This window comes from Diplotaxodon limnothrissa, unplaced genomic scaffold (assembly GCF_057381915.1).
Source record: "Diplotaxodon limnothrissa isolate DT_005_m unplaced genomic scaffold, D_limnothrissa_male_GT1.1 unmapped_scaffold_2, whole genome shotgun sequence".
NCBI classification, from domain to species: Eukaryota; Metazoa; Chordata; class Actinopteri; order Cichliformes; family Cichlidae; genus Diplotaxodon; species Diplotaxodon limnothrissa.
In genome coordinates, this window is record NW_028188556.1 from 97,719 (window position 1) to 113,447 (window position 15,729).

The 15,729-nt window shown below is 39.3% G+C and overlaps 1 protein-coding gene across 1 annotated transcript; it reads left to right on the top strand.

Annotated features, from left to right (window-relative positions):
* The first annotated feature begins 3,231 nt into the window (after nt 1-3,231).
* LOC146606934 (uncharacterized) lies at nt 3,232-8,313 on the top strand. The gene is made up of 3 exons (XM_085349196.1): nt 3,232-3,424; nt 5,146-5,379; nt 7,367-8,313. The coding sequence occupies exons 1-3, from the start codon at nt 3,253-3,255 to the stop codon at nt 8,311-8,313; spliced, it is 1,353 nt and encodes a 450-aa protein (XP_085205322.1). The 5' UTR covers nt 3,232-3,252.
* Nucleotides 8,314-15,729: the final 7,416 nt, after the last annotated feature.

Below are 15,729 nucleotides of genomic sequence, written 5' to 3' on the forward strand. Positions count from 1 at the left end.
CCCAGGCTAAGTCCTCACTAATGCGTTTTTGCTTTGCTGACTTAAAATGCAGCGTTCACACTAGCCCGGATAGATTTCAATATGGCATTTTCATTTGAAAATGCTCAGCGTCCACACTATCGTTTTCAGTCATTTTCACAGAGTTGTGCGCCAAAAGCGCTTCCATTACAGTACTGTGCATGCGTGAAACACAAGAAGATTCGGCCTGCCTCAGTTCTGTCTGCCACTTATTTACCTTTCGGCTCTTTGAAACGTTGCGGCAAAATGTCGAGGAAAAGCAAGAGTTTTTTAAATGGACTACCAATGAGAAGGAGTTGTTGCTGCAAGTAACACAAAAGTACAAAGTAGTAAAAGCGAGTGAGAGTTAAAGAATTTGAAGAAAAGCTATCTGGAGCATGTACAGACTGATATTAATCTTTAATAGGGCTGTCCAAACTGAGAGCAAAGAAAACAACTGCTGCATAATGCCCTCCGCTATCTTAGTTTAATTGGTCACATGACTGCATCACATGACTAACATGCGTCATCGTTTTAGAAAGTCTCGGTTTTCGCTGTCCACACTGCAACGCAAACACACCGTCTTCAAATGTATGCGTTTTCGAGAGCGTTTTGAAAACTATATGTTTTTCCTTGGAGAAAACGTCATCTCCGTGTGGACAGGAGGCCAAAACGGAGAGAAAACAATGCGTTTTTAAACAAAAACACATTAGTGTGGATGTAGCCTAGAGCAGCTCTCAGGCTGCTGGTTTATTTGTTGTTCCTTGGATATTTAAAAGTAGAACGGGAGGCGGAGTCTTCACCACCTCTTCTGTGGAATCAGCTCCCAGTTTGGATTTGGGACATGCTCTCTATTTCTAAGATTAGGCTTAAAACGTTTTCTTTTTGGTAAAGTATATAGTTACGGTCAGATCAACTGACCCTGAATCCTTCCTTAGTTATGATGAAATAGAGTTAAGAAAACCTTAAACCTGTTAAGAATGTCAATATTTTGTTTTCTCTCAATGACAAGAATAAATATTTTACTTGCTTTATTCACTCCTGTCATTTTCATTGTTAAAAAAAGGGGGAAGAGCAAAAAACGCTAACCTGTAATACTCAACAATTATTGGGCGATTGAGAGAAAGCCCTTCTTTAATAAACACCACTGAAGAGTTGCTGTGGATTACAACTGCTAGTAAATATGAACTTCTGTTTTTTAAATGTATATTCAGTAATAAAGATTTGGATTCACTCGTCTGCCAGAGCCAGTTATTAATAATGACTAATGATTAAATGCAGAGAGGTGTTTGAGAGAGATGAGTGTAGAAAAAGAAGAAGATTAGGCTACTGGAATAAGTGGCATAACTAAGGGAAGGTTCAGTGTCAGCTGATCCTAACTACGAGCTTCATCAAAAAACAAAGTTTTAATCCTTATCCTAAAAGTAAAGTGGGTGTCTGACTCATACCTAATGGGCTCAAATTAACATGTATCTTAAAAAGAAATAAGAACTATAAGGAATACTGAAATGTGTTTAATTTTGGACTACTAACTTGTTTTAATGAATAGCTGAAGCAGTTTTACTTCTTGGTGCCTGCGGTGGAGGTGTGCTCCCTGGCCTGCTGCAGAGGAGGGGGGATAAGTTAGATCACACTGCTATTTTCTTGGCTTTTTCAGTGACAGAGCAGAAAGACGAGTGGGTGGCAGCAGTCTTGGAGTGACTGTTTCCAGCGTGCAAAGCACCAAAACAACAGAATCGGCTGCCATAGACAAACTGAGCAAACTGACAGCGGTGTGTGTGCGTGGGGTCCTTTCTTCTGTGCCTCTGCACTGATTTAAAATTCTGTTAGCAGGAAGTTTATGTTGAGCTCGGTGTGTTTGATTTGACTTCATATGTGAAAAAAACAATTACACACAAGTGAACAAACATTAAAATGACCAGAGACCGAAAGAAAACTCGCACACAGAAAATGAGCTGAGGGAGACACCTGGTGGACAAACACAGACATGACAGGAAGAAAGACTAAAGTGCAGAGTGGAGACAAACAGCTGGAAATACTTGTTGGAAAGGATTGTCATGCTTCAGAAAAACACACAGCACACACTCTAACAGTCCTTTATTTGCACTGAAGGAGACACGTGAAGAAACCAAATCACACAATAATGAAGTGAACACATTTATAGTCAGTGTTCAAGATGATGGATAGAAATGAAAATCATTTTTATGTATTTTTATGTCTGTGTCTTACAGCAGATACAGCATTTACATAAACTCACTGGCCTTTTTCTACTGAACACTCTTTACTGATGGATGATTCGTTGTAAAAAGTGGATCTACCAACATTTTATTTCTTTGTTATTGTGATTAAAATGTCAAACAAATATATTTTCCACTTTTTGTGTGACAGATGCAGGAATTTCTCTGTCCTGCATGTGGAGAAATCTGCTGTTAAATCAGAACATTAACAGGTTTCAGGTTGTATTCAAACACATATTACTGTGTGTCATGTGTCAGCAGGCATGTGTTAACAGGGACTATGAAACACGTTATAAGATGGTCTCAGGCTAAAAATACTTTGCTTCGTTTAAAAGAATGTAGGCAAATGTTTTCACGGATATGCATTAAAACAACAACAAATATGTAAATGAGTAATATCCAAGCAAATAAATAAATAAATAAAATAAGACTCTTTGTTAATTCAGGATTCATTTTTGACATATTGAATCCTGATAGTTTCTCAGCAGCTTCGTCATAATGTGTTTTTGTTATCATTCAAATTGGACAAATTCAAAATATCCATAAAACCAAAATAATCTGCTGTAGTTTTTGATGCTGCACCAACACGTGTGCTCATACTGTTGATGATTTAGCCTTCAGTTTAGAAGCATTAATAACAGCTGACTGTAGGAATATAATTATTTATGTTACTGCCTCTTTTGCTCTTCCTTATTTAATGATATACAGCAGGAGAATGCATGGAGGACCTGTGATAAATACTGTATCAATAACAAGCATGAACCTGTTTACGCTTTCTCTTTGGAATATGAATGAAGTTATGAACGAGGGAGAAAAAACGTCACGTGACTGCAGGCCAACAAATCACAGCAGAGCAACAAAGTAAAAGGAGGCGTGTCCATGCGAGAATAGTCACGTGCACAGATATGGCTGCTGAACTCCGGGGAGAGAGAAACTTAAGTATCGATCCCATCACGTCAGTGTAGATCAGTCTGTATAGATGCTTGTATCGATCCGCTCAGCCTGAGTTGAAGCAGCGATGAGTTCAGCTCAGTATCTGAGAGAGTTCATCAAGGAGAGACTAACTGCTGTTTGTGAAGAAATCTTCTCAGAGGTTCAAAAAACCATCGTCCAGTATGAGGAGGAGATCAACCGTCAGCACAGACTGCTGGATATCAGCTGGAAACCCGACAGAAACTCACACATCATAGGTATGGACATGTTTTTAACTCTGTGCTGTTCAAGCTCAGATTCTTCAGCGTGACTGACTTTACTAGAAGAAGTTAAACTGGGTATTTATCAGTGCTGTGGGTCAGTGTCCAGTGATGGTCCATGGTCACTGCTAGGTTAGCTCCTGGTAGCAGCAGAGTAAGCCAATGTAGACAGCAGCATCTCTGAGCAGACCAGGGACGGATCTAAAGAAATTTTCTTCGGGTGGCAAAATCAAAGCCTTTTCTTTTCAAACACATATGCAGGTGGTACAATGATTAAAATGCAGTAAGTATACACTTTTTTCATATAAATATAGTCTATAACTTAATCATTGTCTGTAGCCTACATACTTAAAAACTTTAGTTACATAAAAAATGTGAGTTTTGATTCTATGTACTGCATAGTCTGTATAATAAATAAATATGTAGCCCAATAAGTATAAAATCCAGAAAGCTACACAACATAGGGCGGTTCATTTACACACACAAGTCTAACTTAAGTTTCACACTGTTTTCGTTAGAAAAAATTCAAATTGTTACATGTTAAATTTACACAAAATGTCATAAATCTGCACTGTTATGAACAAAAATGTAAACCTAATTTTTCATGATTTGTTGGGTTAACCCTCTGAGGTCCAAAATATAACCGGACATTTTTGACACCTTTTGATTTTACATTTGTATTTCACCCTCAGACTGTTTCATTTTATTTTTTTCCCCTTTGCCTTGTTTGGTATCATTCTTTTCAGCTCAACCTCGCATGTCTGAATTTAATTGTTTTTTCATTGACATCATTCATTGATCTGAAATCACACAAAAAACAAAATCCCACCAGTATTATTTTACTGTTAAAAAAAAACAACACAGACATGTTGAGTAAATTGTTTTTATAACGTGGAATGCAAATATAAATTGTACATTTTGAACACTTATGCACACATTTTGTAAACATGTCTGAATCTAAACTAGTTTATCTTTCCACAAAACCAGATTATAATAAATACTTAAACAAAGTGCTCTAATGTTTATTCTGCACTAAAATTTGGAGAAGCTTAAAGAAAAAAATGTTTTTTTAAAGAATACTCATTTTGTTGCATTTATTTATTTTTTAAACTTTATTTTCTCCAACAGGATTCCACAGTTCATCAGGTGTCAGTGTTTTAGGTCCTATTGATATTGTTAGACAGACCATCTAACATGATAGACCTTATCACATGACCTGGTGATGAAGCTCTACAGTGAACATGAAAAATATAACGCCAAAGTGCAACATTGTTTCTGCAAAAATGACAAGATGCTAAAAGAATGTTAACAGAAAACTATTAATTTTATACATTTACAAATGAATATATCTCACTGCTCAGTGGTGCCTTTATTTTTAATGACAGTTGCACATTTGAACTCTTACACTTTAAACTATTTCAAAACTGGAAAACATTCATGCGTTTTTTGCATCATCACCTGTGAATTCCACCTCATTGCCTGAGAGTGCCTCTATGACCCGCCTCAGCTGATGAAAACATCCTGCATTCATATACTTAATTTAACATGATCAATACCACACTGTGGCGCCGGTCAGGCTACAATCTGAGCTCACTGTCTCTCCAATTGATCACGATTTATTCAGGCTTTGATTCATGCTTTTATAAAATAGTGTTGCGTGTGTTCTTGTATCATCACATTAGTTACCTTGTTCTGTTTTTTTTTCTTTGTTCCTCAAGACCTCCCACAAAATCATGACTGTGAGGAAGAGGAGGGGAGGAACTCCAGTCTGGTCCAGGAGGACCCAGAGCCTCCACAGATTAAAGAGGAACAGGAGGAGCTCTGCAGCAGTCAGGAGGGAGAGCAGCTTGGACTGAAGCAGGAGGCTGAAGGCATTATCGTCTGGACTGGGGAAGAGCAGCTGAGAGAGATGGAGACCATCTGGAAACCTGTGATAAAGTTACACAAAATAGGTATGTAAGACTCTGATGTCCTAATAAAAATGAAGGTCACCCATGTAGGTGATGAGTAAAAATAACATTGTAAAAAAAAAGAAAGATAAATGGCCTGCATTTGTATAGCGCTTTACTCAGTCCCTAAGGACCCGAAAGCGCTTTACACTACATTCAGTCATCCACCCATTCACACACACATTCACACACTGGTGATGGCAGCTACATTGTAGCCACAGCTGCCCTGGGGCGCACTGACAGAGGCGAGGCTCCCAGACACTGGCGCCACCGGGCCCTCTGACCACCACCAGTAACATTGTAATAACATTGTAAAAATAACAGTGTTACTAAAAATAACATTGAGCAGAGTGCGACCAACTGTTCGGGTAACAAAAAAAAAAAACTCTGTAACTCTCCGTGTGGTCAACAACAGACACACATTATGCCCGTGTCGTGGACTAAACCAATCAGAGATAGTCAGGGGCGGGACCTCTCTGATTGGCCGTGGTCCAATTGAAAGTGCAGTTGGAAGAGGTCAGTAGCTAGAATAAAGCGATATCAATTCATTAAATCCTAAATCGACTTTTAAATATAACTGTGTTTTGCCAGAAACGCCAGATTCTCAGATTAAAGCTCACAAAACCATTTCAACAACAACCAAACAGCAAATGAGAGCAGGTACACAAATTCCACACAAAGACGTAAACACAGAGCGGACCGACGCATTAGAATCAACTTTGTCTTTCTCGGCTTTCTCACCCGACGGCCCGTAGACGGACACGCTGTCGGAGCTCTGTGTTCACGTCTTTTTGCGCTGATTCTGAGCTTCAGGTTTTGTCTCTCTCCAACTAAAATTCACAGAGCCAGCAGCAAAAGAAGCAGCAAACTGCGCTTCACATTTGGTCAATGTCGTCATGAATTCCCTTTGAGTTTTGCTGTTTTGCTTCCACCACGATAAAAATCACACTTCATGCACAGCTAGCTCTCTCTCTCTCTCTCTGTACTTCAAGAACAGTTTCCCGTCTCAAATCTGTTTTCTGCAATATTCATTCGCTTATTACCCACCAGTCTACCGTTGATTACAGCGCTGTCGGCCGCTGTCTTTTTCTTTTTTTTTATTTACTTAAATGACCTCGGAAAAGAAAGCCTAATTTCTGCTGTTTAATACTGAAGAAAAACTTTTTAAAATTATGCAAAATTACAGAATATTTTTAAGGTTATCTGCTATAAAAAGCCAGGCCAGAAAAATCTCCTTCATGTTTTTCTGTGTTTTATTCTCAGTTACTTTGACACAAAGGCATCTGCTGTGATGTTCACAATTCTGATGAAGTCTCACATGTATCCGTACTGATAAATGATCAGAATTATAATATTTCTGACTGTCTGAGACTAAATTGAATCAAATCAGGACTTTGAGAACCTGAATCGAATGGATTATAGAAATCAGTGATGATACGCAGCCCTAGTGAGCAGCCTTGGCCTAACAGAAGTGGATGTAGCTGTGGGTAATAAGAAAAGATGAAAAGAACTATTGATAACTTTTTTTGTTAAGTTAAGGCCTGATCCATCTGAAGTTCATAGCCAGCTCTGACATGGTGCCATCTGTCTTTGAACGCTGAAAAAGCACAGTGTATCCAGAAAACACATTATATGCTGCAATAAATGCACTGCCCAAGTGTCCACTCTCCCCATTGCCTTTCAGCAACAGACAGCAACAAACAGGTCGTCAGAGGAGGCCAAGATGATGATTAAGTTTAACATTTTCTACAATATTGACAAAGCACTTTAAGCATAAGATTGTTAGTTAATAATTTAGAAATGAATATTGTCTGTATGGACTGCAACTCCCCCCCCCAAAAAAGTGCACATGTAAAACTGCGGTGTTAAGTGATGCGGTTGAAACATTTTAGTCCGCCTAACTTTTGTGCCGGTGCAACGATGGCAAAAAGTTAGTCTAGAGCCCTGTCAGTAAATGTATTTTTATCATTTTGTTCATTTGTGCTTTCAGACCTCCAACAGCAGGATCTCTCTGAAAAGGACGGTGTTCTCACAGACCAGCAGGTCTGTAACCAGGAGAGGAACTCCAGTCTGGACCAGGAGGACCCAGAGCCTCCACAAATTAAAGAGGAACAGGAGGAACTGTGCAGCAGTCAGGAGGGAGAGCAGCTTGGACTGAAGCAGGAGGCTGATACTTTCATGGTGACTCGATCTTATGAGGAAAGTGACCACAGTGAGCAGCTTCTTTCTCACAGCTCTCCTGAAGGAGAGAGCCGAGATCATGAAGAAAATGGGCACGTGGAGTCAGGATCTACTAGAAATACAGAGCTGAAGAAGAGACATCACAGAAAGAGAAGTCATAGACAGAGACTAGACAACACTGCTGTGTCAGAGAGTCAAAGTAAACCTGTCTCAAGGAAAAAGTCTCTAGAATGTGACATCTGTGGAAAAACCTTTCGGCATAAATTTGTGCTGACTATACATCTGAGAGTTCACACAGGCGAGAAACCGTACACTTGTAACACCTGTGGAAAAAGATTTTCTCACTCATCAGCATTAAAAAGACACAAGAGAATTCACACTGGTGAGAAGCCATATTCCTGTAGCACCTGTGGAAAAAAATTTATTCAGAAATCAATTTTGGACTGTCATGAAAGAAGTCACACAGGTGAGAAACCATATCCTTGTAGCACGTGTGGAAAAAGATTTTCTGATTTATCAGCAATTAAAAAACACAGGAGAATGCACACAGGTGAGAAACCATATTCATGTGGGATCTGTGGAAAAAGATGTAGTCAGAAAGCAGCATTGGAATCTCATGTAAGAACTCACACAGGCGAGAAGCCGTATTCTTGTAGCACCTGTGGGAAAAGATTCACTCGAAAATCACTTTTGAACTGTCATACAAGAACTCACAAAGATGAGAAGCTGCATTCTCGTAGCACCTGTGAGTCATAGCAGTGTGTTGGTGGTAGTGCTTACACTGTCAAGTCACTGCAACAACTGATTGGAGATGATTCATATTCAAGACAGTATTTTCTGCTATTTTAGGTCCTTTACAATTTAAAGCGTCTTGAGAGAACTGTCATTGTGATTTTGTGCTTTATAAGTAAAACTGAATAAAACTGGATTGTCTAGAGGAGTGAAGAACTCTCATCATTCTTTGTTCAGTTTATTACCTTATTCTTATAATTGCATATCCTATTAGAGTGATTAGAACATGCTGTAGGTATTACAGGTACTGCGCTGCAGTGGTTTGTAACATATCTATCTAATAGACTCCAATTTCTTCACGGAAATGGAGAGTCCTCTTCACATGCTGAGCTTAATTATGGAGTTCCACAGGGTTCAGTGCTAGGACTAGGGCTGCTCGATTATGGCAAAAATGATAATCACGATTATTTTCACTGAAATTGAGATCACGATATTTATTTAACCCTTTAAGACCTACTATAGAACAAAGTCCACCAGAGCTTATATTATTTTTTTTACATGCTGTAGTGCCATTTGTGGGAGCATTTCAAGTTGCTATACATCAATACAACTGTTATAGCCCATATTTTAATAATATGTATGCATTAAGTCCATAGTAATTACATAAATTGCAAAAAAGTGCAATAAACTACAAAAAAAATTGAAAATCGCTTTTGTTTTGTTTACATATATTTCTACTTGGAGAAATTTAAGAGGCTTATCCCTCAAAACTTTAAATACAATAAAGTTGCAAAAAATAGTTTACAACAACAGGAAATTTATTTTGAGTGTCTTCATAGTTTTATTTTGGAGATACAGCAATTTTTATATACTGCAGGAAAAACAAAAAACAATCCTATGATGCAAATTTGCAAAGAAAACAGCATGTGCATCATTTCACTGTGGGAAGTGTTACGAACAGCTGATAGGAACGGCGAAGCCTGTTTCTGGAATATTATGTTTTTGTTCCTGCAAGCGCTTTTTATGCAATTTTTGCAAAGCTATATGTGGAACGAAACCGTGACCGAGGACAAGCTGGTGGCATCAGATGTAAGTACAACTCCTCCGGTTTCATATGCAAAACAAATTATTGCGCTAGCTTACACGGTTCAGGTTCTACAGGGATTTAAAAATAGTTACGCAAAATGGAGCATGCTGCTCTGACCGGCTTTAAAGGGTTAACAATGACTTTAAAAAAATAATATAAAATAGTGTGCAACACCACTGAAGTTTTTTTTTTTTAAACTCTCTTTTCAACCAACGGCAGTCACTCTCCAAATAACTTCTGCTTAGCTTTCCGAGCTTCCCTCGGGTCCTCTTAATCAGCAGTCTCCAACCTTTTTTGCGCCACGGACCGGTTTATGCCCGACAATATTTTCACGGACCGGCCTTTAAGGTGTCGCGGATAAATGAGGGAGGGGCTAATAATCGGCTCAGTCATTTTTAATGATCGTTGAAAGCCCAGATCGTAATCGTGATTAAAATTCGATTAATTGAGCAGCCCTAGCTAGGACCAATTCTGTTTACATTAAACATGCTTCCCTTATACATTTTTACTGCTATGCTGATGACACCCAGCTCTATCTATCCATGAAGCCAGATAACACACACCAATTAGTTAGTTAAACTGCAGGAATGTCTTAAAAAGACATAAATACCTGGACCTCTAATTTTCAGAGTGATGCTAAAAAACTAGTTCATGCATTTATTACTTCTAGGCTGGACTACGTTAATTCATTATTATTAGGAAGTTCTAAAACCTCCCTGAAAAGCCTTCATTAATCCAAAATTCTGCAGCAAGACAGAGCCTTCAGTTTTCAGGCCCCTCTTCTGTGGAACCGGCTTCCAGTTTGGATTCAGGAGACAGACACTATTTCTACTTTTAGGCTTAAAACCTTCCTTTTGTTCTAAAGCATATAGTTAGGGCTGGACCAGGTGACCCTGAATCCTCCCTCAGTTATGCTGAAATAGGTGTAGGCTGCTGGGGGATTCTCATGATGCACTGAGTGTTTCTTCTTCAATCACCTTTCTCAGTCACTATGTGTTAATAGACCTCTCTGCACTAAATCATACCCGTTATTAATCTCTGTCTCTCTTCCACAGCATGTCTTATATCCTGTTTTCTTTCTCTTCCTGTTAAAAGGGATTTTTTCCTTCCCACTGTCACCAAAGTGCTTGCTCATAGGGGGTCATTGATCTGCATGTATTATTGTAGGAATACATGCAGTATAAAGCGCCTTGAGGCAACTGTTGTGATTTGGCACTGTTTAAAAAAAATTGAATTTAATTAAATGTATTTTGAGGGTTTCTTACCTAATATATGAAAACAGCATAACATAGTATTGTTGAGTTTTTCACAGATTTCTGTCTTTATTCCTGATGATGGATCCAGTGGTGGTAGGGGGTCCTTGTAAACTTGCAATGAAAAGTTTTGTTTTAATGTTCTTTTTCTAAGTAAATTGTGTTTTAATTAAATTACCTGAATAAATCTGCTTCATGACTGAACTAACAAAAACAATTAAGTTCTCTAATACAACTTTTACATTCACCCTCCATTTGGGCCAATTTACTCTTTGTAGGTTTAAAATTTTTTTGTGGAAACAGCAAAAGTTTCTACAGAACAAACGTCTTGTTCTTGCCAGACAAGAAAGTTGAAGCAGGTAGGGCCCTAACCCTATGTGGAAATAGCTCGGAGAGAGTTAAGATTTTCCTCTTTGAAAAAACACTTTGACTCTGGATTAATGTGCCATGAGCACATCTGGAATATACAGGGTGGGCCATTTATATGGATACACCGTAATAACATGGGGATGGTTGGTGATATTAAAGTCCTGTTTGTGGCACATTAGTATATGTGAGGGGGCAAACTCCTCAAGATGGGTGGTGACCATGGTGGCCATTTAGAAGTCGGCCATCTTGGATACAACTTTTGTTTTTTCAATAGGAAGAGGGCCATGTGACACATCAAACTTATTGGTAATGTCACAAGAAAAACAATGGTGTGCTTGGTTTCAACATAACTTTATTCTTTCATGAGTTATTTACAAGTTTCTCTTTGGTCACAGCCATTGACATGTCAAAGAGGTTAACATGTGAGGAGCGGATCGAAATTGTGTTGATATCTGGTGAACGCAGTAACCGGGTCATTGCAGCAGATTTCAATGCAAGACACCCTACGAGACCACCCATCTCCCATGCTACAGTTAGCAAACTGTTTGCTAAGTTTCGTGAAACTGGTTCAGTGTTGGATTTGCCAAAATGTGGACGCAAGAAAACTGTCACTAATGAAGAAACATCAGTGGCTGTCCTAGCTTCATTCAGCAAGAGCCCACAGCGTAGCACTCGCCGCATGTCACTGGAGAGTGGCATTAGTCAAACATCACTTCGGCGGATATTAGCTACTCACAAATGGCACCCTTACAAACTCCAGCTACTGCAGCATCTCAACGAGGACGACCCAGATCGGCACACAGAATTTGCAGAATGGGCAAAACAAAGATTGGAACAGGACCCTCAGTTCACGCAGAAGATTTTGTTCAGTGATGAGGCAAACTTTTATGTGAACGGTGAAGTTAACAAACAAAACCACGGCTATTGGCCTGACACTAACCCACATTGGATGGATCCCTCCAAGACTGTTGGAACAACAAAAGTGATGGTTTGGTGTGGTATGGGGTACAACGATAGTGGGTCCATTCTTCATCAATGGAAACCTCAAGGCCACTGGATATTTGAAATTGCTACATGATGATGTGTTTCCCTCTTTGTGCACTGAAGCTGGCACGTTCCCTGAGTTTTTCCAGCAAGATGGTGCACCACCTCATTATGGGTGCCAGGTCCGAGCATTCCTAGATGAACAGTTTCCTGGAAAGTGGATTGGTCGTCATGGGCCAGTTGAATGGCCCCCAAGGTCTCACAATCTGACCCCCTTAGACTTTTATCTTATAGCTGTTATCTCTGCACAGTGGATGAACATAAAGGCCATGAAACAGTCCCAGCTGCAGCAGAAAGGACTGAGAAGCAGAAGGAGGTCGAGGTGAGACGACTAAACATCCAGCAGAGAATCCAGGAGCGAGAGAAAGATGTGAAGCTGCTTCAACAGGAGGTGGAGGCCATCAATGGCTCTGCTGATAAAGCAGTGGAGGACAGTGAGGAGATGTTCACTGAGCTGATCCGTCTCATCCAGAAAAGAAGCTCTGATGTGAAGCAGCAGGTCAGATCCCAGCAGGAAACTGAAGTGAGTCGAGTCAAAGAGCTTCAGGAGAAGCTGGAGCAGGAGATCGCTGAGCTGAAGAGGAAAGACGGCGAGCTGGAGCAGCTCTCACACACAGAGGATCACAACCAGTTTCTACACAACTACCCCTCACTGTCAGCACTCAGTGAGTCTACACACTCATCCAGCATCAATATTCGTCCTCTGAGCTACTTTGAGGATGTGACAGCAGCTGTGTCAGAGACCAGAGATAAACTACAGGACATTCTGAGAGAGGAATGGACAAACATCTCACTGACAGTCACTGAAGAGGATGTTTTACTGTCACCAGCAGAGCCAAAGACCAGAGCTGGATTCTTAAAATATTCACATGAAATCACACTGGATCCAAACACAGCAAATATGCATCTGTTATTATCTGAGGGGAACAGAAAAGTAACACAGTTGAAAGAACAACAATGTTATTCTGATCATCCAGACAGATTCACCTTTTATGATCAGGTAGAGTGGAGAGGAGCGCTAGAGGAATAGAAGTAGCAGTCTCATACAAGAATATCAAAAGAGCAGTATAAATGAATGTGTATTTGGATACAATGACAAATCTTGGGCATTACTTTGTGAAAACAAAAGTTATTCATTCTATCACAAAAAAATCCAAACTGACCTCTCAGGTCCTCGGTCCCCCAGAGTAGGAGTGTACCTGGATCACAGAGCAGGTATTCTGTCTTTCTACAGCGTCTCTGAAACCATGACTCTCCTCCACAGAGTCCAGACCACATTCACTCAGCCGCTCTATGCTGGACTTTGTCTTTATTTCTCTGCTGGAGCTACTGCAGAGTTGATTAAAGTCAAATAGACAGAGAAGACAGGTTCTTGTGGAAGATTGTTGGTTTTCTTGATAACATATGACCCTAAACGGTACATCTTAGAGGTCTGAACTTTTGAAAAGTATCAATAATTTGAGTCATTATTTTTTATAATACAATTGATATCAAAAACAGCCAAAAATACTGAGGAAGTGTGGTGAATAGGGAAAAGATAAAAACATGTTAAAACAATATTGTGATTATTGCACTTAGAATAGAATAGAATAGAATAGAATAGAATAGAATAGAATAGATAGAATAGATAGAACTTTATTAATCCCTCGGGTGGGTTCCTCTGGGAAATTCGATTTCCAAAAAAGCACAGCACCGACAGAAGTTACAGAGTTATACACACACACATATATATAAATACAGAGACAATATAAATAAAATATACGAAGGGGATAAATATAATAAATAGGAATAAAAATAAAAATACAAGTGAATTGCACATTTCAAGTATTGAGTCTATTGCACCGTTGACTATTTACAAAAGTATTGCACAAAAGGTATTGTTGGTAAAAAAGAAAAAATTCAAAATGTACTAATTCATCGTGAAAAGATAAAAAGTTCTATATTCAAATAATCTCTACTATAAAAAATCTAAAATACAATTCAAAAAGTAAATAAGGTTTTAATAAGCTAATAAAAAGTTTTCAAGTTTGGAACACTTTCAAACAAATCCACACACATTTCACAGATCTGAAGGGGAAATAATCAAGACACGTATTTTTAAATGTACCTGAACATGGTCATTTTTCAGTCTGAGATAAATCATTTTTGTATGTGTATCAAAAGCCTCAAAAAGAGATAATCAACATTTCTGCATTCATCATGTTTTCCCACTGTCACAGAAGAGGACATCTGATGGGGTTGAGGTGGAAACATCTGGTGACACAAATCTGAAGGCTAGATCAACCCATTTAACCACTTTTTGCCTCTGACGTTTATGATCTTCAAAGTAAACGCAATGTCTTTGAGGTCTAATCTTTAAAAATGTCACAAGAATTTGAATCCTTGAGCTGTTACAAATTTTTAAATGTCCACTGCAAATGAGTCATGCCGGATGTGCTGCAATGAAGCTTAATAATAATATTCTTTTTGAAAACTGCAATCATGAATATATATATATATATATATATATATATATATATATATATATATATATATATATATATATATATATATATATATACATACAGTGGGGCAAAAAAGTATTTAGTCAGCCACCGATTGTGCAAGTTCCCCCACTTAAAATGATGACAGAGGTCAGTAATTTGCACCAGAGGTACACTTCAACTGTGAGAGACAGAATGTGAAAAAAAAATCCATGAATCCACATGGTAGGATTTGTAAAGAATTTGTTCGTAAATTAGGGTGGAAAATAAGTATTTGGTCACCTCAAACAAGGAAAATCTCTGGCTCTCACAGACCTGTAACGTCTTCTGTAAGAAGCTTTTCTGTCCCCCACTCGTTACCTGTATGAATGGCACCTGTTTGAACTCATCATCTGTATAAAAGACACCTGTCCACAGCCTCAAACAGTCAGACTCCAAACTCCGCCATGGCCAAGACCAAAGAGCTTTCGAAGGACACCAGGAAAAGTATTGTAGACCTGCACCAGACTGGGAAGAGTGAATCTACAATAGGCAAGCAGCTTGGTGTGAAAAAATCAACTGTGGGAGCAATCATCAGAAAATGGAAGACATACAAGACCACTGATAATCTCCCACGATCTGGGGCTCCACGCAAGATCTCATCCCGTGGGGTCAAAATGATCATGAGAACGGTGAGCAAAGATCCCAGAACCACACGGGGGGACCTGGTGAATGACCTGCAGAGAGCTGGGACCAAAGTAACAAAGGTCACCATCAGTAACACACTACAACGGCAGGGAATCAAATCCCGCAGTGCCAGACGTGTTCCGCTGCTGAAGCCAGTGCATGTCCAGGCCCGTCTGAAGTTTGCCAGAGAGCACATGGATGATACAGCAGAGGATTGGGAGAATGTCATGTGGTCAGATGAAACCAAAGTAGAACTTTTTGGTATAAACTCAACTCGTCGTGTTTGGAGGAAGAAGAATACTGAGTTGCATCCCAAGAACACCATACCTACTGTGAAGCATGGGGGTGGAAACATCATGCTATGGGGCTGTTCTTCTGCCAAGGGGACAGGACGACTGATCCGTGTTAAGGACAGAATGAATGGGGCCATGTATCGTGAGATTTTGAGCCAAAACCTCCTTCCATCAGTGAGAACTTTGAAGATGAAACGAGGCTGGGTCTTCCAACATGACAATGATCCAAAACACACCGCCCGGGC

Coding starts and splice junctions, on each gene's coding strand:
- LOC146606934 (XM_085349196.1), top strand. CDS start 3,253: ATGAGTTCAGCTCAGTATCTGAGAGAGTTCATCAAGGAGAGACTAACT. Junction 3,425..5,145: donor CAGAAACTCACACATCATAG/GTATGGACATGT, acceptor TTGTTCCTCAAG/ACCTCCCACAAAATCATGAC. Junction 5,380..7,366: donor GATAAAGTTACACAAAATAG/GTATGTAAGACT, acceptor TTGTGCTTTCAG/ACCTCCAACAGCAGGATCTC.